The 24,120-nt window shown below is 37.0% G+C and overlaps 1 protein-coding gene across 1 annotated transcript; it reads left to right on the top strand.

The window, feature by feature from the left end:
• The first annotated feature begins 419 nt into the window (after nucleotides 1-419).
• LOC138314705 (vacuolar-sorting protein SNF8-like) lies at nucleotides 420-21,120 on the top strand. Its single transcript, XM_069255185.1, has 8 exons — nucleotides 420-583; nucleotides 2,200-2,250; nucleotides 4,096-4,234; nucleotides 5,004-5,108; nucleotides 16,018-16,090; nucleotides 17,597-17,738; nucleotides 19,667-19,741; nucleotides 20,292-21,120. The coding sequence occupies exons 1-8, from the start codon at nucleotides 530-532 to the stop codon at nucleotides 20,394-20,396; spliced, it is 744 nt and encodes a 247-aa protein (XP_069111286.1). The 5' UTR covers nucleotides 420-529; the 3' UTR covers nucleotides 20,397-21,120.
• The last annotated feature ends 3,000 nt before the right edge of the window (nucleotides 21,121-24,120 follow it).

Below are 24,120 nucleotides of genomic sequence, written 5' to 3'. Positions count from 1 at the left end.
AACATATATTAGATCCTGATCGAGGCGAGGAGTAAACAAAATCCTGATAGAACTTCGATGCCACTTCACACTCTTCAGACTTACAACGAACCCAACAACCTGTGAATTATATGTGCATACAAATGTATGTGCATGTACACTGATCCGGCGCTGAAGTAATTTAGTTAGATGTATCAGAAATTTCGGTATCTAATACATATATAACGTAAATTGTTTTATAATTTTAATGTTGGATATAGATAAAATATACATTTGCATATGTATGTATATGTCGCTGACTGTATGTCCTTGATATTTTCATTTTATTTTACAAAATATATAATATCCTACAGTACTTGTATGGAAATCTAGTTACGTAGTATGACGTGATCAAATCGAAAATGAAAGTAGAATTAAAATGCAGGAGTTGTCCCCCCTTGGTCAGAAGTCTTTTGCGGAAAATGACCACTGACTGACATCGACGTTAGATACCACAGACAGACAAGTTATATTGTAAGACATTTGGCTATTTAGAATTTACTCTACAGTCATGCACAGACGGGGACATGGAATCGGAGCTATCAAGAAGAAGGACCTGGCTCAGGTATGAATGTTTTTCTATAATATTAAAAGTTCTTATACATGAATGATCTTGCTTTACTGTAGTCTTACTATGATGACTGACGTTACAGATTCATTTGTCCAGTATTGTATTGTAGCAGCAACATATATGTCTTTCTGATTGTAGTTGCAATCGATAAGTTACTGTTTTAGTACTTAAACGTAACTGTACTGTACTTTAACTATAGGAAATACATGTATGCATATGGTACTGTACATATTTTCAGAAGAAACCATTACATTGAGCGGATGGATAAATGTAAGGTCATTAATTTAACACTGCCTACATTATACAAGATACAAGATACAAGATACAAGAAACTTTATTTAGTGTCGAATATATAAAACATGGTAACATAAGCTCGTTCGAGCTTGTATTTCGACAAAACAAAGTATATTGTATATATAACAGAAATTAAAACTAAAGCATCACAGTTGTCAGTAATTATAAGTACAGGCACTACATAAGCTATCACAGAATTTTTTACAAATTTATATTAAAAGGGGTGACAACACAAGCAACAAAGCAAACCAAAATGAAAAAAAAAAAAAAAAAAAAAATAAAAAATAAAATAAAGACATAAAGACATGTGTTACACCACAGGATGCAGGGAGACATTAAGAACAAAGTTTACACTTACAGTCCGGGCCGTCCCACTTACGGAGCAGCCTCCGAAACTCTGCATAGTTTTCAACCTTACGCAGGTCATTTGGGAGGCTGTTCCATATGCGGGACGCCTCGTACCTGAATGATTTCTTACCATACCTGGTGGTGTTAACTCTGGGTAGGTTTGCTTTGTTTTCAGATCTGAAATTATAAGTGTTTTCTTGTTTTTTAATAAGGTTACGTATGTAGTCAGGAGCAATATTGTTAAAAATTTTAAAAACCTCACAGGCCATCATTTTCATCCTGTGGACATGTAAAAAAGACAAATTTGATCCGGCTAGCAGTTCTTTAAGGTTAGAGGTGTGGTCATTATGAATGAATCGCAAGCCCCTCTCTTGCACTCGTTCGATTTTTCTAGTTGCAGAAATACTGCAGAAATGCCAAATAAGGGGACAATAGTCAAAGTTTGATAAAAAAAAACATTTGTAAATTAAAATTTTGGTTGCTTTAGGTAAAAAATGTCCGATCCTTTTCAGAACTGCTAGTTGCTTAGATGCTTTCCTGCATATATCTGAAATATGTTAAATTGTACATTACATTGTACATTTACATGTAAGCTAGCTTACATGTGGTTTATAATCAAACAACTATCATACATGTAGTATGTACTACTGTACTCCAACAATGTTAGAGGTAGGCCTATTGCACGACGAGATACTTTTGGAACCTTACGTCGTGTCGTCAGTCGGCAAAATAAAATGGCTGACCAGTCGACTCTCATGTAGTATTATGGTACATGTACAATATGTACTATTACATTGTTATGTTCAAATGCAACAGGAGAGGAGAAAATAAAGCAGCCAACCAAGGACCAAGATCCGAACCCAATCATTCAAGATGTATAAAGTGTACGGTTTTATGAATATCAAATATTTAAAATTTTTACAGTACGTTTTTTATGTTGTTACAAGATGTACATTTCCATTTTCTAGGCTCGATACAAAGACAAAGGGACAGAGATAGCAGAGGATCAAGTATCTCAGGTGTGTATTCGAGTATATGTAGTAAAGGTACAATGTACAGTGCCGTGCCAAAAGTATTCGGTCACAATGGTGGTGTATTTAAGTTGAGTCATGCAGAAACATCGCTGAAAATGGCCTTGGCATTCATTGTAAACGTCACTGATGATGAAGTGCGTTATTTTAAGGTTTGAGTATGACGTCATGTTATGTCACACAATATTTTTGTTGTCTTCGATCTGCTTTCTGGTTTTTTCCGTGGATGTATATTGCCAAGATGGGCCGAAAAGGGAAAGAACTATCAATGGGCGTTAAAAATATGATCGTAGGCATGTTTAGGAGTGGATATTCATGACCAAAGATAGGTATGATATTGTTAAAAATACCCAAGTCTACAGTTATTGACATTGTAAACAAATTTTGTACATGTGGTTCAGTGGAGAACAGGTCGAGATGTGGACAACCAAAGTTAGTGAATATGCGGGATTATCGTTCTTTGGAGAGGATTGTTAAAACAATAGGAGGGATTCCCTTAATGATATAAGCGTTAAACACAATGAGCAAAGGAATGTTCCGGACGACTTCTAAAAGAGCAATAAAAGAACACTTCAGCGACATCTAAGCCAACATGGGTATACTAGGTGTGTCTAGGAAGAAACTTGTCGTGAAGCAGAGTAACCAAACTAAGAGACTTGCTTGGTGAAGAGAAAAGCGAAGACAGACAATAAATGATTGAAAGCGAGTTATTTTCTCAGATGAAAGCAAAATAGTTATTGGACAAGACCACAGGGTTTATATATGGAGAAAGCAAGGCGAAGGATGGGGACCGGATCTTGTGCAGCCGTGTGATACTCAAACCAAAATTTAGGTTATGACGTACGTGGGGGTGCATTTGTTGAAATGGTGTGGGGACATTAGCTCGAGTGGAAGGAACCATTAATGCTGCAAAGTATCAGGAGGTTTTGGAGGAAAATCTTTGGCTAGTTCTTGCCAGACATTTCCCTACTGGTGGCTATTTTTTCCAAGACGACAATGCCCCAGTTCACTGTGTGAGGTCTAGTCAAGACTACATGGCCTAGAACAGAATAAATGGTATGAGTTGGCCCGCTCAATCACCAGATTTAAACATAATTGAAAATGTTTGGTTATTAATATAAAGAAAACTCCAGTCTCGAGTAGCAGCTATGAAATCAGCAAATGACTTGTTCTCCAAGATTCAGAGAATTTGGACGGATATCACACCTTGCTACATTCAAAGCTTGAACAATACAATCCCTTAACGAATTTTAAATGTAATTAGATTGAAAGAACATATTACAAAATACTGAAGGTTAGTGTGTTATACCGTTGCAATCGACAGTGTAGTATATCAGTAAAATTAATTTGGAATTTGTTTCGTTTTTATCATCATGTAAACACCCTGCTATTGTGACCATATACTTTTGGCATGGTACTGTATATCTCATGTGTGTATAGTTCAGGTATCTGAGGTATGTATAGATCTGTGTGTATACATTTTGTAGTTTATATGAATTAGCAAAACATTTATGTTTCTTTTGTCAGACACCTTAACCACTCAGTAACCAGCCAGTACAGCTTTGGTTGAATTATATACAAACATCAGTCATCTCACTGTAGAAAGGATAAAAAATCTCTAAACCCTTTCAACTTAAATTTTAAAATACATTATATTCAATTTTTACAGTAATTCAGGCATAAGGTTTATTTATTGAGAAATAATAATATAACACAGAATGATAGGTTGAATATTTTCTTTGGTGATTTGGTAATTACAGTTGGTCACTTCATGGTTCTATATAATAACAAACCATAGTGACATTCTATAACAAAGTCATAATTCTCACACAGATGGCCAAACAGATGGAAAAATTCAAAGAAAATTTAGAAGATTTTGCAGCAAAACACAAAGATGAAATAAAGAAAGATCCAGAGTTCAGAGTCCAGTTCCAGGAAATGTGTGCCTCAATTGGAGTTGATCCATTGGCATGTAAGTTTATACAGTAAAACATGGTTATAAAGAATGTCAGTGGACTAACAAAATAACTTTGTTATAAGCATATAACCATGGATTTGTTGTAAGTGTTTACGTTATAAACATGTTTTACTGTACTGGATAAAGAATTATTTGGTGGAATCTGAATAATGTAAATCATATAAATGTCATTAACCTTTAACTGGTTTCTGTAGTTTCCATATACATGTACTTGGATGCTGTTGTTGTCACACCTTTGTTTACAATTTGTTTACAATTAGTACTCTGCTACTGTTTCAAAGTTTGAAACTCATTATGTTATTGATTTACTATGTAACCTGTTGGAATTGCTTAATACCACATAATTGTCATCAACTTTTGTGTAGATCTTTTATATATTGACTGCAGGACTTGGCCTTCTGGCTGTTCTGTTCCAAAATTTGGTCTCATTCCTATACTAAAAATGGTATACTGTGTCATCATTATGTTAGCTAGATGTTTTCAGTTTTAATTAAAACAGAGATATGCATGTGTATATACATGTATATTATGGCTTAATTGAAACATGCATTTATAAAAGAAAAAAAAAAATTGAAATCACTTCTCATTTATAAACTTTTAGATGAAACCACGTTAACCAATTTTTTATGAAGGTTGAGTTTGACCAGTATGCATCACAGAGTGAAAAATATTGCCGATTTTTATTCAGTTTTAGTAAATAATATTTTATAAATATTTTAGCTTTTTATATGTATTGAAATGAGATAACTTGTCTTTTTTACAGCCAGTAAAGGTTTCTGGGCTGAGATGTTAGGGGTCGGCGATTTCTACTATGAGATTGGTGTTCAGATTATAGAAGTGTGTATTGCTACTAGTCATAGAAATGGAGGTAAGTTGATCATCGTTATACTGGACCTTCAACACTAGGTATTCATTTATTTAAATTCTGTTGGGAGTTTCCAAGACTCCTCTTTGATCTTTTGGGTTCTTCTTCTAATAGATGTATCAATTAATATCCTTATTACAAATTAAGGGCCATCGCATGGATATAATATTGGCTGAATAGCTATCTAATCATTTTGAGGTTATTAGGTGGTTAAAGTTTTAGATATATTATTACCATGAGTTATCCATCCCTGGGTTTAAAGTTTGGATCTCATGCAGGTTGGTTGCCAGGTATTGATCATACATAAGTTGGTGATCTTCACATACTCTGCCTTTTCTCCACCTCCTAAACCTGTACATCCTTAAATGTCCCTTGCCGTTAACAGCTGACATATAAAACACAAACATATATTCTTAATTGTTGGACAGAAACATGTTGATCTTGGGAACATTTGTTACCAAGAGTTATCTTTCTTTCAACATTTACAATTTACCGAAAAAAATATTGCTTCTGTCTTGAAAAAGCTGGTGCGTGGTTAATGTTCTTTTGAAACCACATTTTTAACCGAATGTGTTATGTTTAGTTGGGTATAGTTGTACAGTCAGTGGCCATAATACAGTACTCAAGGACTAATTTTACTACCACAGTTTTTGATAGTATCACTTAGCATGTCAGTTATACAGGGGATTAGGGGTACCAAAACAATATGGGTAATATTTACTGTAGATTAGTCCCAGTGTAACAGCCAATTCTTTCCCCATGTACTGCTGAAAGTTTCCCAGGGGAAGGAACCGGTTAGCTCAAAGTTTCCACATGGGGAAGAATAGTCAAGATTATTTCCCCCTCTCTCCCATAGGTTCTTTTTTTTTCTCTAGGGAAAGTATTTGCTAGCTGCTTCATTTCTTAGTAATTTTACATTTTTGTTAATTTATTTTCTGATATCAATTGTTAAAAATGCTCCACCGCTGACAAATGGTATTTTTTCACTATCAAAAACAGGATCAAACGATTTGGTATACCTAACACCATTACCACCATTGGAAAGTTTGAGCTTCTAATTTTACTTCAAGATAAAAATATTAGAAATAATTAATTGCATCCCGAAAAAATTCCATGGCACTATGTTCTCTATAGAATGAAGTTCTGACTGCGCATGCACCAAAAGCAAAATAAATTATTATTTATTAATTTGTTGTGTTAATTAGACATATATATATACACGATTAAACACCAATTGTCAAATGATGAGTATGATTTATGGTCTGGCAGCTGTGGAGCATCTTTAAATATATATATTTAAACAATAAAAAGTTGACTACATGGCACATAAAAGCTATTTAACTTATGTTATTTTGAAATAATGTAAATGTTTTGTTGTTGTTTTTTTTCGATAAATAATGATAGAAAAAATATTTCAGGAGGCAAGACTAGTTCTTAGGCATTATGTTGTTAATATTGGATTAAAATAAGGCCAGGAATAACAATTGAAAATATGACAAATTACTTACAATAAATTCTATATATAGCAAAATTCTCACTTGCATACTGTATTACCTGCAGTCTGGCCTCTGACTGAAGGTATTATAAGTCAAAAGTGTATTGATAAACCATGTCTGTTCAGTTATGTCCCGGCCGTCATGTTCGATTTCACTCTTGAGTTCTATAGAGACCGCAGAACCAAATGATTTTGCTATATACAATATACATTTGTATTAACGTTTGCCACTGTCCAGGTTAAATGGAGTTTTCAAGTCTGGTCACCTGTCACTAATTTTGAAGAATGGCATCTGGCATACCTGTGAATGAAAAGAAATAAAGATCTACCATCTTGCTAAACTTTTATGTGGGGGGTTCCATCTTATGTTGAATTCCGCACCAAAAATTGACCAAAATATTCATGAAATTCCAATATTGATTACCTGCCCCTGTCAGACACACACTTGACAGAATTTTAAAATTTCTTTACATATTTTACATCTACATGTATTGCCCAACCCACACATTAAACATTTGAAACTGATGCGCCCTGAATACCCAATCAGCAGGCTCCGAAACATTCACCTCTCTATGAAATCTTGTGCCCAAAAGGGGATTTCCAGGAATCTATTTTTGGTTTGATTATGCGGTCCCTATACAGAAGTAGAGGCATTTTGTCTTACAGCATTCTTGATATTCCAGGGGTTCCGTTCACTTACGATCCCTACACCCCTGGACTATCTCATAGTAAAACTGGAGGCAACAGAATAGAACAGGTAATTTAGTCATTTGATGTACATCAAAAGAGCCGTATAAGGGTACACTGTGGTTGACTGTGTGGCTTTGATGTTAGGCGTCGCTCTCTCTGTAGTCTTCAAAGGAAATCTTTGCTAGCCAGTGATTGGTCAAATGTTTTCCGCTGAGCTGCCTTCAATTTCACTATGAGATAGTACAGGGGTGTAGAGATCGTAAGTGTTAGGAACCCATATTAAATCATGTTTGGATTAAATGAAAACAAAAAGCCTGTTACTTTTTTATGTGTGATCTTATTAAAAAAGACAATAAATGTAGGTTGAATAAACAATTTGATAAGATATTACTTAGAAAGCCTTTTTGAAATTTTGAAGAATAAAAAACTGAATCCTGAGATATCTGCTAAATAGGTAAATTAATGTGCCTTCCTGGTAATTAAATGTTTAAAAATACTTGATGAAACATTCATCAGGCAGTGCATGTTAGTTGTTTATAAATAATTGAAGCAAATTTCCTGAGGCAGAGCAGAGGTAATTGAGTATTTTACCTTAGAGCTAAGTATGGATTTAATTATAGACATGATAAAAGTATGTACTTAAAAGATTGCCTGAATTTACTGTTGGAATTAAATAAAAAAGAACTTTGCATAATCAATAACATGTTTATTCATCACGTTTTGAATGATTTGTTATTTAAGACTTGCAGTAACGATTTAAGTTTGAAGCCTTCTTATAAGGAGAGGATCCAATTTTGTAAGGGTAATTTTCTAAGAGAAATTTAATTCAAAGGCTTTGAAAAGGCAGGTGATAGTGAAACAATTTTAGACAATTTTTATTCATAGTAATCACTTGTTAAATGAGCAAAATTTAACACATTTAAACAATCATTTCTAGGTTATATGAAAAGTAGGAATGAATTGTGTGTGGTGGTTTTTAGCTCACCTGGCCCGAAGGGCCGGTGAGCTTATGTCATGGCGCGGCGTCCGTCGTCCGTCGTCCGTCGTCCGTCCGTCCGTCGTCCGTCCGTCCGTCCGTCTGTCCGTCAACATTTCCTTTAAATCGCTACTAGTCATAGAGTTCTGCATGGATTGTAACCAAATTTGGCCACAAACATCCTTGGGGGAGGGGGAACAGAACTTGTATAAATTTTGGCTCTGACACACCGGGGGCAGGAGGGGCGGGGCCCAATAGGGGAATTATAGGTAAATCCTTTAAATCGCTACTTGTCATAGAGTTCTACATGGATTGTAACCAAATTTGGCCACAAATATCCTTGGGGGAAGGGGAACAGAACTTGTATAAATTTTGGCTCTGACACCCCGGGGGCAGGAGGGGCGGGGCCCAATAGGGGAAATATAGGTAAATCCTTTAAATCGCTACTTGTCATAGAGTTCTGAATGGAATGTAACAAAATTTGGCCACAAACATCCTTGGGGGAAGGGGAACAGAACTTGTATAAATTTTGGCTCTGACCCCCCGGGGGCAGGAGGGGCGGGGCCCAATAGGGGAAATAGAGGTAAATCCTTTAAATCGCTACTTGTCATAGAGTTCTACATGGATTGTAACCAAATTTGGCCACAAACATCCTTGGGGGAAGGGGAACAGAACTTGTATAAATTTTGGCTCTGACACCCCGGGGGCAGGAGGGGCGGGGCCCAATAGGGGAAATATAGGTAAATCCTTTAAATCGCTACTTGTCATAGAGTTCTGAATGGAATGTAACAAAATTTGGCCACAAACATCCTTGGGGGAAGGGGAACAGAACTTGTATAAATTTTGGCTCTGACCCCCTGGGGGCAGGAGGGGCGGGGCCCAATAGGGGAAATAGAGGTAAATCCTTTAAATCGCTACTAGTCATAGAGTTCTACATGGATTGTAACCAAATTTGGCCACAAACATCCTTGGGGGAAGGGGAACAGAACTTGTATAAATTTTGGCTCTGACCCCCCGGGGGCAGGAGGGGCGGGGCCCAATAGGGGAAATAGAGGTAAATCCTTTAAATCGCTACTTGTCATAGAGTTCTACATGGATTGTAACCAAATTTGGCCACAAACATCCTTGGGGGAAGGGGAACAGAACTTGTATAAATATTTGCTCTGACCCCCCGGGGGCAGGAGGGGCGGGGCCCAATAGGGGAAATAGAGGTAAATCCTTTAAATCGCTACTAGTCATAGAGTTCTACATGGATTGTAACTAAATTTTGCCACAAACATCCTTGGGGGAAGGGGAACAGAACTTGTATAAATTTTGGCTCTGACCCCCCGGGGGCAGGAGGGGCGGGGCCCAATAGGGGAAATAGAGGTAAATCCTTTAAATCGCTACTTGTCATAGAGTTCTACATGGATTGTAACCAAATTTGGCCACAAACATCCTTGGGGGAAGGGGAACAGAACTTGTATAAATATTTGCTCTGACCCCCGGGGGGCAGGAGGGGCGGGGCCCAATAGGGGAAATATAGGTAAATCCTTTAAATCGCTACTTGTCATAGAGTTCTGAATGGAATGTAACAAAATTTGGCCACAAACATCCTTGGGGGAAGGGGAACAGAACTTGTATAAATTTTGGCTCTGACCCCCCGGGGGCAGGAGGGGCGGGGCCCAATAGGGGAAATAGAGGTAAATCCTTTAAATCGCTACTAGTCATAGAGTTCTACATGGATTGTAACTAAATTTTGCCACAAACATCCTTGGGGGAAGGGGAACAGAACTTGTATAAATTTTGGCTCTGACCCCCCCGGGGGCAGGAGGGGCGGGGCCCAATAGGGGAAATAGAGGAAAATCCTATAAATTGCTACTAGTCGTAGAGTTCTGCATGGATTGTAACCAAATTTGGCCAGAAACATCCTTGGGGGAAGGGGAACAGAACTTGTATAAATTTTGGCTCTGGCCCCCCCGGGGCTGGAGGGGTGGGGCCCAATAGGGGAAATAGAGGTAAATCCTTTAATTCGCTACTAGTCATAGAGTTCTGCATGGAATGTAACCAAATTTGGCCAGAAATATCCTTGGGAGAATAAGAACTGAGTTTGTATAAATTTTGGCTCTGGTCCCCAGGGCAGGAGGGGCGGGGCCCAATAGGGGAATTATAGGTAAATTCTATAAATTGCTACTTAATTGTCCTAGAGTTTTGTATGGATTGTAACTAAATTTGGCCACAAACATCCTTGGGGGTAGGAGAACAGAACTTGTATAAATTTTGGCTCTGACCCTCAGGGGGCAGGAGGGGCGGGGCCCAATAGGGGAAATAGAGGTAAATTCTATCAATCGCTACTTGTCCTAGAGTTCTGCATGGATTGTAACCAAATTTGGCCACAAACATCCTTGGGGAAAGAGGAACAGAACTTGTATAAATTTTGGCTCTGATCCCCTGGGGGCAGGAGGGGCGGGGCCCAATAGGGGAAATAGAGGTAAATTCTATAAATCGCTACTTGTCCTAGAGTTCTGAATGGAATGTAACAAAATTTGGCCACAAACATCCTTGGGGGAAGGGGAACAGAACTTGTATAAATTTTGGCTCTGACCCCCCGGGGGCAGGAGGGGCGGGGCCCAATAGGGGAAATAGAGGTAAATCCTTTAAATCGCTACTAGTCATAGAGTTCTACATGGATTGTAACTAAATTTTGCCACAAACATCCTTGGGGGAAGGGGAACAGAACTTGTATAAATTTTGGCTCTGACCCCCCCGGGGGCAGGAGGGGCGGGGCCCAATAGGGGAAATAGAGGTAAATCCTATAAATTGCTACTAGTCGTAGAGTTCTGCATGGATTGTAACCAAATTTGGCCAGAAACATCCTTGGGGGAAGGGGAACAGAACTTGTATAAATTTTGGCTCTGGCCCCCCCGGGGCTGGAGGGGTGGGGCCCAATAGGGGAAATAGAGGTAAATCCTTTAATTCGCTACTAGTCATAGAGTTCTGCATGGAATGTAACCAAATTTGGCCAGAAATATCCTTGGGAGAATAAGAACTGAGTTTGTATAAATTTTGGCTCTGGTCCCCAGGGCAGGAGGGGCGGGGCCCAATAGGGGAATTATAGGTAAATTCTATAAATTGCTACTTAATTGTCCTAGAGTTTTGTATGGATTGTAACTAAATTTGGCCACAAACATCCTTGGGGGTAGGAGAACAGAACTTGTATAAATTTTGGCTCTGACACTCAGGGGGCAGGAGGGGCGGGGCCCAATAGGGGAAATAGAGGTAAATTCTATCAATCGCTACTTGTCCTAGAGTTCTGCATGGATTGTAACCAAATTTGGCCACAAACATCCTTGGGGGAAGGGGAACAGAACTTGTATAAATTTTGGCTCTGATCCCCTGGGGGCAGGAGGGGCGGGGCCCAATAGGGGAAATAGAGGTAAATCCTTTAAATCGCTACTAGTCATAGAGTTCTGCATGGAATGTAACCAAATTTGGCCACAAACATCCTTGGGGGAAGGGGAACAGAACTTGTATAAATTTTGGCTCTGACCCCCTGGGGGCAGGAGGGGTGGGGCCCAATAGGGGATTTAGAGGTTAATATTAAAATTCCTTCAGAAAAGAAACAATGAACCTGTATTCAGAACATTATTTGGCATTACAAACCAGGTGAGCGATACAGGCCCTCTGGGCCTCTTGTTTTGCATGACTTTAGAGAAATTTTTAGTCTCTTATCTTGATTGTAAAACAAAGAGAATGAGTATGAATTGTTTGAAAACACACACTATATATATATCAAGATTTGGTGGCATTTTAATTATCAAGTTGGCTTTAAACCCAACCCCCCAAGTTAAGTGGGGTTATACTGAAATCGGGTTGTCTGTCAGGCCATCTGGTCGTCTGTCTGCAGACACAACTTTGTCCAGCTAACTCCTTCTAAATTACCTGACAGATTTTGATAAAATTTGATACACAGAACCCTGACATAAAGGGGAGTTGAGTAAACTGTATAGGGTTCTGCGATGTACGGGGTGGGGGATCCCCTATTGATAGAATTATTACTAAATTTGTGCAAATTTGGGTATTTATAGTCACCCACTCTGGTGACAGTTCTTATTTCTTCTGTTCACTTACAATGAAAGGAAATAGAATTTTGGTATCTATACTATTTTGGGCTAATAAGATTCAAAATGGCTGCTTATGCTAGGTTTACACTATGTTCCCGGCAACCCCGTTTGCCCAAAACCTAGTGCGCCGTGGAATTTTGGGTATTTTCTGCTCTGTATTCAAGTTGAGCTAGGTCTAGCGAAGTTTTGCCACGGTCTTTTACGGATTACGTGGCGGGCCGTGGATATAGGGGAAAGGACTGTTCCCGGAGGTTAAATGTACACAACGTTTTCCGTACGGATAACTACTACATTCTCTCTAGGCACGCCATGATCTGATGATCTGCTACGTTTTACACGTTTTTCAATTTTCACGGTCCACCAAGGCTTACTTGGGGAAAAAAGTCTGATGCCGGGCTTCTTTGGAGCAGGTGTATGCTCAGAGTATAAAAGTTGTATAAGAAATGAAATAATCAGATACGATACAAAAATTTCATTTAAATTACACAATGTGCTAAAAGAAAAGAAAATCATAACTATATTTGGTATGGATATATCATTATTATATATTTAATTATTATATTGCGGCTAAGTAACAGGAGACAGCAGATATGCAACTGCTCAACAGTTACTATTCAAGAACTCCCCAACAGAATTGTCATTGTCTTCCTACTTCTCTAGACTTCCTCAATGATATTATTGAAAAGATTACCAAATACATCAAGATATAAGAAACAAGGTACTATTCTTCCATTTGGCCGTTTTAAAACTATCATTGTTTGAGATAATTTACCACTGTTTGTCGTCGTTGCGGAAAAAACCAACCCCTGACATGTTTTCAGATTTCATTTTTTATTTTAATTATGTTCTGTTGGGCTAAAATAATTACTTTTTTCTTATCCGTATTATTGATACTCAAAATTATCGAGCAAGTGCATGTAGATGCCATTTTGATTCTGCTGTTCGAAATCGGTATTGCACAATGGTGTTGTTCATTGTTGAATGCTCAACATTAACATCAAGATGAGGAATTGCAATAAAATTGTCACATAATGTCAAAAGTTTGATATGGCCAAGTGATTCTACGCAAATCATTTTTAATGCAATGGTTCTCACTTAATCAGCTTTTTTGCAAAAATAGCTTTGGTGTAATTTGATGGTTAAAATGTGTTTGATAATGATTATATCTATTCTCTAATACAAATAATTCCAAGAAGTATAAATATGTACCAGACCAAGCGATTATACTCCATCATATATTGCTTGCAACGCAAGACCGTAATATATATAGGACGCAACACGCCGTAGCGCGTCGGACTTTCAACCGCTACAAGCTTAAGCCGTGATGTGTCTTGACAGAACGCATCGAAAAGGTTACCATCCACCTTGGCTTGCCGTGAAAATCGTGACAAACCTGGTTAAAACCGGACAAAATGTGCAGCGAATCTGCATTAATCCTGATAGAACGTGGAAAAACGCTACAGAACGTTACAAAACTTGAAAGCACCATGAGTTGCCGGGAAACGTGCTTGCTGCCCGTTCCACAACGGACCGTCTGCAAGTTCTGATACGGCTCCGCACGCATTGTTACGTTTTGTTGCGTTAATCCCGTTTTATTACTTCATGGGACGTTAACCATCCGTACCGTGGCTGCCGTGGCAAATTTTTTGACAGTTTAAAAATCTGGCACGGCATCCACGGTAATCACGTCCGCTCACGTTTGTCTATCACGTCCTTCTGCGTTGTCTCACGTTGTGTCGCGCGCGGTCACCACGTTTTGTCCACGGTGGCTGCCGTGGCCGCCGGGAACATAGTGTAAACCTAGCATTAGTGGCTGTCGTCTGAGATAAAAAAAAGAGTTTCCTAGCTTTTAATTGATAACCATTTTGTAATAAGTTTACATCGAGCAAATTAGTTCATAAGTAAACAATTAAGGGTTTACTGAAATGGTTCAAGGTAATAAGGTTCAAAGGTCAAAGTCTTGTGCAACTTTCGATATGAAAATTGATTTTTGCTACCACATTATTAAGCAAAGTTTCAAAGGAATTAAACAAAGGCTCATAGGTCAGTGACAAAGTTCACATGTTAAAAAGGTCATCGTGTCAAAAGTCAAAGTAACTGGGTAACTATTCTTTTACTAACTGGGTAACTATTCTGTTACTCTGAAAGTTACAAGCAAACAATAAATAGGGAAGGGGCTTGTTGCCGGACATAAACATGACCCTAGCTTGTTCGTAAAAGGTGGAGAAACAGACTTATTGCTGAGAGTGGGGGTTATTGCTGGTGGTATGGTAGTTACAATGGAATTGTGTGCTGGTTGGAACTGAAAAAAGTCCAGCAACAGAGTCCTTGAGTTGTCAGGAATTGGACGAAGAATTACTGTATCTTTTTACCTTGGAAATAGGTTTATGAATGTATATTTGGATTGCTCTAATGCTTCTTTTCTGATTTGATTAGATTACAGAATCCTTATTTATATTCTAGCTGCATTCTTATCGTCTGAAAATAAACCTTTTATTGTTGGCTTTACTTGTAGTGTTAGCTGTTTAAGAGATTTTAGGACCTATTGCCAGTCATTTCATGGATGTACAGGATTAGCGTGACTGTATTTGAGTTTATAGTGAACATTTAGTTGTGCTGATGGTCTTTACTCTATAATAATCCGGATCCATTATATGTAATAACGACATGCACAAGCATTAGAAACACAACATTAGGCCCAAGGGACTTCATGAAGTCTATCAAATATAATTAAAGGAATCAAAGGTATTTTATTGTGAAGCTTCAATTACTGATCTTTTCAAATTTTTAGCTTTATAAATGCAATCTGTGTGTTATTTGGGAACAAGGATAATTTAATTGCAAATTTTATGTAATGTGATTGTAATTAGAGAACTCATTTGTAATATTACCCTGTAGAAACTTTGTTTTATTAGTTTGATGTTCCTATCCTTTTTAATCTACGCGAGTTTGGTTATAATTTCTTTTTGATTCTCATTAAGTCGGCATTATATGGTTATAATTTCTTTTTGGTTCTCATTAAGTCGGCATTATAAACCACGGCTTAGCCAGGCCTCTATTAATGACAGCATGTATTTTAATAAAGATTATCTGCAGCTATCATTTTATAATTTTATATGAAATTTAGTAATTATTCTTTATTTTCCGCAATTAAGATGTTATTCAAATTTCCCTGATCTAACCTTGTAGGCTAATGTTGGTGTTGTTGGTTTTCTGTGAGATTTTCCGATGACAACCTTGATGGATTATATTGTTGACTTTCTGTAAGATTTCCTAATGACTTGCACCAAAATCTTATGTATCAAATGGATCAATGCACTGTATCAACGACGTGACAAACATATTTGTCCAGTCTATTTTGAATTTCTTCCTATCCAATATAATTAACTCACATCCCTATTAGGGAAAGTCACTGTGATAAATGCTTTCTTGGACTTTCAGCATATATGAGGGATGTACAAAATGTATATATAAGAGAGATAATTAAGTTAAAAATGCAAATGTCTTGATACAAATGTAATGCTTAATAGGAATCACCATTTCTTTTTATCTTTCTAGATTAAATAGGATGACTATTTTGGCTGTGTACGTTGTTTAATGTCGTGATGTAAGACCCTTTTCTATTTTTCTTAACCTTACAATTTTCAGGTTTAATTGGTATTGAAGAGCTAAGAGACAGGCTGGTGAAATCCAGAAGCAAGAAAAGCCAAGATATAAGCATGTAAGTACTGTACTTTCTAATACAAAAATGGGTGGTTTTTACACGATAAAAACACATGCAGACTACTAAACATAAAGAAAGTTGGAGGAATATTTATTCGGATAGTATTTCCAGGATATTATCACACATATTATATCCACATGCCATCAGAAATGACTCAAAAGGGTCTTTTTTGTGATGCTTTGTACACAAATTTTCCATTTAATTCCAAAATTTTCATCAGAGTAAACAAGACTGTTATGTCATTATCAAGAACTTTCATTTACATGGCTTCAATCTATGGATACGTTTAATGGAATCTTAAATAATATTGTTGGTATTCAACACTATAAATGGGCCATATCTACCGATTTTTGAAGCATTACTGCCATATTTGCGGTATGATATAAACCATTTATGACTTTGTGATACCTCGCTCAACTGATCCTATGAACAACATGCATGGCTTGTTAAGAACTGTCTCAAGTGATGTATTTGCCAGATCAAGATCTGCTACTTTCGAGGGATAATCATTTATATCCCAACTTAAGAAGTAAATGGCATGTATGTTTAGTCTATAATTGGTATTCCTATCATGTACTTACCAACGTGCGTCTTCGTTCAGGGCGTCAAGTGCATTGGACGTAAAGTAGAAAATGACCTTAAGCTGATTTGTCCTCTTGTGAAGGTTACATCAACTGCTGCAGCTCTTTGATGGTGAATTCAAAATGACACTAGGAGATAAATAGGAAATCATTACCTACTAAAACAACAAATTATTTTGTATAGAACGAACAAGGCTAGAACCCAATTCTGTATACTTGCTCTTTAGAACACTTTTTGTAAAAATATAGATATACGTACTTTTTTAGAAATGATTTAGACTGAAAATGTTTTCTTATATTTACGGTTTGTGTGTTATAGTACATCTGTCTATGATTTGTCCATATTTTAAAATGTTATGTGAATTATAATTTTGAAAATTGTACTTGCAGGTTTAGGTTTAAAGTTTAAAGCTGTCGAACAATTTTTGCAATAAGCTTTCATGCTTTGGTCATAAAATTGCTATAGTTTGACATACATGATCCTTCTGCACAGTTGTTTTTTCATTCCTTAATGGTACATACCAATATTTATATTCACTTGCCACTTCCACTATATAAACATTGGTCATCAGAATATCATATATGTAATAAATGCCATTAACAACTCGCATATTCAATTAATCTTGGGCAAGTAACATGTTGGGATGAAGGGCAACATAGTTTGTTCAAATAAATGAAAGTTTTAGATAATGTGGATTAAAGTTAGAAATCTAAATTCAGCAATTCAAATCTCAACAGCCAAAAACAGAATATTTTGCAGGTAGCATATATGTAAATTCATCCAGTGACTTAAATTTAAATGTTAATTGAGCTTTATATCTTTCATTGGCTTCTTTACATTATGATCAGGAGAATTGTTGACATGACAAATGCTTTTTTATAACAATACATCATATGCTTTATGTGTCTGTGCTTTTTGCAGAGATGATCTTTTACGAGCCATCAAAAAGCTGAAGGTGTTAGGTAATGGTTTTACGGTGATACCCGTTGGTCGTACCTTCCTCGTTCAGAGCGTACCAGGAGAACTCAGCATGGACCATACTATGTTACTTCAACAAGCACAGGTAAGGCAATACAGATATCAAAAATATGTATGTTGTCTTGAAGTACAACGTAATTGTTAAGCATCCTATCAATATCTATGGTATTTAAAACTGGCGCAAATACCATTCAGTGTGTATGACTTTAGTTTAGAAGACCAACATGATAAAAGTGATGCCAAATTTTAAAGTATTAACTCACTGGAACACACTGCCACACACAATAACAGTCTAGTTGCTTTCATTTTGTGCTGAAAAATGGTACAACACAGAGGCAATGAAGTAATAAGCAAATCAGTAGTTCGTGTAATGGAATATTATTATTATTATTAGTTTTCCACTTGAAGGTAGCATGACATTATGGAAACAATATTGTCAGATTTCAATAGCATTAACCTGTAAGCAAATTTTCCATTGTAGTAAAACTTAAAAAAACTGAATGAAACTCCCAATCAATAGCTGTTTATAGCTTTGGAGTACTGTTTATGTGCCTAGAGCACAATTCCTGATTTTAATCTCCTTGTAAAATAAAATGTTAATGTCATTGTCCTCTGTCAACTCAATAATCGACAATTTTCACTGATTGACCTCATAAAAAGCGTGTGTACCAAGGAAATAAATAAAGACTTCATTCCTGAAGCTATACATTCTATCAGCTGGAAAGAAAAACGTCTGTAGACCATCCAATAATCTGGTCCATTAGCAGGTCATAGGGTGTAAAGTAAGTAAATCTTTGAACTCTGAGGTTGAACGATTTTTGCACTGTAAAGATTGCTGGATCATGCAATCTTGTATTTTATCTTTTTCACTAAAACAAACAAATCATACCGATATAACCTAAACAAATATAGTTAAACTATCTTTTTCATGAGAACACAATAACATCAAACTAAAAAGGGGCAAGCACTACAGGTTGGACTATTAGAATTGTACCTTTATGCTGCCACATTCCTTGATCGTAAAAATAACTTAACTATAAATTACTTCAAATTTTGTTTTTAGCTCACCTGGCCCATAGGGCCGGTGAGCTTATGTCATGGCGCGGTGTCTGTCGTCCGTCCGTCCATCCGTCCGTCAACATTTCCTTTAAATCGCTACTAGTCCTAGAGTTCTCAATGGATTCTGACCAAATTTGCCAAGAAACATCCTAGGGGGAAGGGGAACAGAGTTTGTATAAGTTTTGGCTCTAATCCCCTGGGGGCAGGAGGGGCGGGCCCAATAGGGAAAATAGAGGTAAATCCTTTAAAACGCTACTCGTCCTAGAGTTCTGCATGAATTGTAACCAAATTTGGTCAGAAACATCATTTGGGGAAGGAGAACAGAGCTTGTATATTTTTTGGCTCTGACCCCCCAGGGGCAGGAGGGGCAGGGCCCAAGAGGGGAAATAGAGGTAAATCTTTTAAATTGCTACTAGTCTCAGAGTTCTGCATGGATTGTAACCGAATTTGTCAGTAATATTATTTGGGAAGGGGAACAGAGCTTGTATTGGTTTTGGCATTGATCCCCAGGGGGCAGGAGGGGCGGGGCCCAATAGGGGAAATAGAGGTAAATCCTTTTAATTACTACTTGCCATAGAGTTCTACAGGATTGTAACCGAATTTGGCCAGAAACATCCTTGAAGAAAGGGGAACAGAGTTTGTATAGGTTTTGGCTCTGACCCCCTTGGGGGAAGGATGTGCTGGACTTGATAGGGAAAATAGAGGTAAATATTTAAATTCCTTTAGAGAAGAAACAATGAATCTGTATTCAGAACATAACCTGGTATTACAAACCATGTGAGCGATACAGGCCCTCTGGGTCTCTTGTTACCATTTGTGTATAATTATCATCGGTACCTTAATTGCCTTCTGCCTCTCATTTTAGCCTAGCCATTGGTCACTCATTGACAGTGACCTAGTTTTAATTCCTTATCTTCCACCTTTACACCTTTTGAATGCCACTTTTCGTTACAGGATTCAGGGTTTGTGACAAAATCTGACTTACTGACCAGACTTAAGTGGGAAGAGGAGAGGGCAATGAGAGCATTAGTAAGTGCACTGTAATCACTGGAATTCAACATACGATAAGGCCACCAACATCAGTGATAAGTAGTGGGGGTCAAACTATTGCATTTCAAATGTGTCTGTTGAATCCATTTTTCATTAGGTTGCACATTAGGTTGTTTCTTATCTTGTACAATGATTGCTTGGTTCAGGAAGGATGTAAATATATTTAGTTCTCAGCCGATTAAATGTGTTTTAATAAGATTGAATTTTGGGGTCATCGACTCAATGCTAAGATCACTCTTATAATTTTTATATAAAAACATATCATCGATTTAACTGCTTCATTGAGCATTTTGAAAACTTCTGGGGACCAGCAGGGGGCACAAACTACTTCATCAATACTCCGTGTATTTATTCCTCTTTAGCTCATCTAAAAGTATGAAGTTCTCTTTTGTTTTTTTTTTGGTTGTTTTGCCAGAGTTTTATTGTAAAAGAAGGCTATACCTTTACTTTAAGTAAAAGTTTTATATTTTGATTTCTCCGCTAATTACTGAATAAAAACTGATTTTATTATTGCTGTTTTTGTTGCCAGGAATTCATGGTAAAGGAAGGCCTAGCCTGGCTAGATGACCAGGCTACGCCAGAGAGGCAGTACTGGTTTCCTAGTTTCTTCCCTTGTACAGTTGTGGCGTCCTGAGGAAACTGACCGAATATAACCAATAGATAAATCGTATTCAACGCAACATCAAATCGGGGTTGTAGATAATAGACTTATCACACCTGCGTTATTTGGAATAGAAAGTAAACCAGTGAGGTTTATTGAGATACTAATATATATGCTCACAGTACTTACTGTATTGTAAAATTCCAGCTCACGTCGTGTCTGGTAAAAGTACATACCTGAAACAGAAAAGGAGACAGTGAATTGTTATAACTAATCACATATAAACAAAACATTTAAAGTCCAATCTTCGTAATTATATGCTCAATGTGAGCCTGTGATGATGAATCGACGCCAAGTCACTATTTGCCTAGTTAAACCTGCTTAATGTGTTTCTTAAGACACTTAAACAATACTGGTATGTGTACATTGGTGTATGGCTGTGTGAAAAGTGTTTAACTCTGAATAACAGGATCCAATTTTTTCACAGAAGATGTTGTACGGTATTGGACCTTGTTGCATGGTAAGTGCATGATATATGGTGAATCCAAGCATTTTGAAATCATCGAAAGGATAACAAGATGGCTGATTTCCTTAGCAAACCATCTCAGCCCTTTAATTATCAGATGCAACCAATGTTTGTTATATATGATTGCTCGATTCTGACATTTGATTTCTTAACTAGTCTAGTTTTTACCAGTTATGGGAATAATTTGCTACATTTGTATTTATATAATTGGTGCAATAAAATGGTACACTATAAGACAATAAACGTTTGTTATCACGACTTGGAAGCTGAATACAACGTGTGGAAAATCATGGCAAATCATGCAAATTTCAATATTCTACCTCGAAGAAAATCCAATCCTTACATTAAGATACGAAGGAAAGGAAAGAAACGTCTTTTAAACCATAGAAATATGGCAGAAATGACATAAAATGGTTATGGTTAGAAAAGCAGGCACTGGAGACATAACAACAATATAATAAGTGGTGACTGATCCTACATTAGATTGAGAAGTAATGATTCAAAACGTTGGAATCCACCCACATATCGGCCAGCTGTGATTCGGATAACGCAGCTATGATAGCTTTAGCTTTTCTGTTTCTCTAAAAAAACGAGATTGATGTAAGGTTATGAAATTTATTCTTAGCAAGGTCATTCGGTGCCCAAAAATATTACCTGTTCAATCTGTAGGCAAACGCTTTGTAAGGTATTCTGGCATAGCATTTACTGTGTCTACATAAGGGTTTGGAGTGTAAGATAAGAAAGAAAGTTGGTTGTGATGGCTCTTAGTTTAAAATTTTGTGTATCGGTACTTTGAGATGGTCAGAAACACAAATCGCATCAATACAATGTCTTAAACAATGTCTTCAGAGATTTTGAAGGCGCTATTTTGCGCCGACTTCATTTACTGTATTTACGGAGCGTACACGCGCGAAAAATTTGCAGATTATGTCTCGAGGAACACGTTCAGGTTATTCTTGCTCCAATGTTGCGGAATGAGTTATTCCTATTTCTACTACCGCGAATCGCGCCCACGGCAAATAACATAGAAGACTGGAAAAGCCGAGACCTGATTGTGTCTGTATTATTAATGGTGCCGTCATACTCTCCCAATGACCGGACGTCAAGAGAAACTCTAAAGTTTAATATGTGTTAAGGGACTTGTCGGCAACAAATAAAGACAGACATAACCAACAAATAAAGACGGCCCTCACTTTTAGCCAATTGTTATGTTGGTACCGAAGGGAGCTGTTGACATTTTAAAGGTATCGTCAGCGTGTTGTACGTCCTGAAATGGTGACCTATGTTGACGATTTTGAAAAGAACTATTTTGTATTGATATATTCATTTACATTAGTCCAGAAATATAGAAATAACGTTGCATATTTGATTTTAATGTTTTGACTCCTCTGCAGTTTTATCTTTGGAACTCTGTTTGATTACTGTAATAACCTCCCGAGTATTGAGTTACGCAAGTTAGAAATGTCAGCGGTAATGGGTTCTACTCTAAATGAGAAATTAAGGATTGGGCACCAAATAATTTCACTGATGAAGTCAGACTTATTCAACAGTCTAAGAAAAATGCCTTGTGGCTCTATTTGTTGCATCACTTTTCATTAGAGATTGCGATCGGACCGATACTTAATGCTATTTTATAACGAGTGTCGTCAATAATGCCATTTAAGCTTTCTCTTCCGAATCACCTGGTTTTATTCCCCTGTACTGTTAAATATGATTGGCAAATTCGACCCCGCACTCTTAAACCCGTGAATGATAAACGATTTCATCGAAATATGTCGGTAGATGTGTTACTTAATATGATATACTTGAGGCTAAGTTTAATTACTACATACTTGATTATAACTATTCAACGATGCGGTGAAAGCGGGGATATATTCCTTGTCCCTTCATTCGACTTTGTTTAGGAGATTCTGAGTATGTGGAAAGTTTGTGTGTGTATGTGTGTGTGGTAGATGAGTGAGTGTGCGTGTAGGATTTATGAATATTTTCTGGAGAGCATTGGAAATTGGTAAACAAACACTTTTTCATCTTGACAAACAACCAATCTTCAAAGTTATGCGATATAACAGTAGTTTATATATGATCATGTTATATAAGTATTAGGCTTAAACAACTTAAACAGACTTACAACAATAAAAACGGGAATAAATACAACTGATCCAAATACATTTTGTAGTTACATGCAATGAATAAATACATAAATACCACACAATATTCACTTTTAATCTAAACGACTGTTAGTAGAAGCCAATGTCACCATTTGTAACATTTTAGATACTGAATGAACGCAAAAGATTATCATTTCTTAGTTACGCTGGTGCCGATTGTACGTCATGATCATGGACCTGCTGAAACTAAAGGCCATGGCAATGCGTCCCCAGTGAGACCGGCTATCTAGTATTACCCGTATGTCCTATAATCAAACCAAAATGAAAGCAGTTTAATGAAAAAATCTATAAGGGTTTTACCTTGTCTGTCCACAAAGGTATGTACTGGTACATTCTAACCATATCGGTGACAAGAGTATATCCGAATATACATATCACATTAAAACAAAATCATAAAATGCCCGTAAAAACATTACATTATGCATAAAGACTTCAAAAACTGTTCTACATTAACATATACAGACGGATGTTTAATATCTTTGGCTAAGAAACTGAAGGTTGAAACTTTTACTTTACACCAATACAATATATTTGACAATAGGACGAAGTTCTAGTTACGATTACTAATACACACTAAAACTACGCTTATATAATTGTAATAAGACTGAAAAAGGGTATTGCGATTATGGTATTGGTATACAGCCAAAGATCGATCTCTGTCCGTAGAGTGGCTCCACAGTGGCCCGTTCACCGACATCCCTGTCTCTGGAATAGAGAGAAAAATTGAATCAATTTACCAAATCAAATTTGGTTTAATTTGAAATTCAATGCGACGACTTAATTTTGCTGATTTGACCGCTTCTGTATTACGCCATAATGTTTGCTTACAATTTCGTGGAGAACAACTTTTAATCAGTTTAGTCTTAAGTACTACCAGTTGTATGTCATGTGGGCTGAGGATCAAGGTCCGTTTCACTTCCAGATTAGATAAATAAATTGAATTTTGACCCAACAACAGTAAAGACACAATGAAGACAGAATCAGCTACACCTTACCTATTTCCACTTCTCGATAAATCCATTTGAAGATTAAAAGGTAAGGGATTGTTAGCAACTGGCTGCTG

The sequence above is a fragment of the Argopecten irradians genome, chromosome 2, assembly GCF_041381155.1.
Source record: "Argopecten irradians isolate NY chromosome 2, Ai_NY, whole genome shotgun sequence".
Lineage (NCBI taxonomy): Eukaryota > Metazoa > Mollusca > Bivalvia > Pectinida > Pectinidae > Argopecten > Argopecten irradians.
This window is presented reverse-complemented; position numbering and strand designations above follow the sequence as displayed.

Coding starts and splice junctions, on each gene's coding strand:
- LOC138314705 (XM_069255185.1), top strand. CDS start 530: ATGCACAGACGGGGACATGGAATCGGAGCTATCAAGAAGAAGGACCTG. Junction 5,109..16,017: donor TACTAGTCATAGAAATGGAG/GTAAGTTGATCA, acceptor TACAATTTTCAG/GTTTAATTGGTATTGAAGAG. Junction 17,739..19,666: donor TGTTACTTCAACAAGCACAG/GTAAGGCAATAC, acceptor TTTTCGTTACAG/GATTCAGGGTTTGTGACAAA.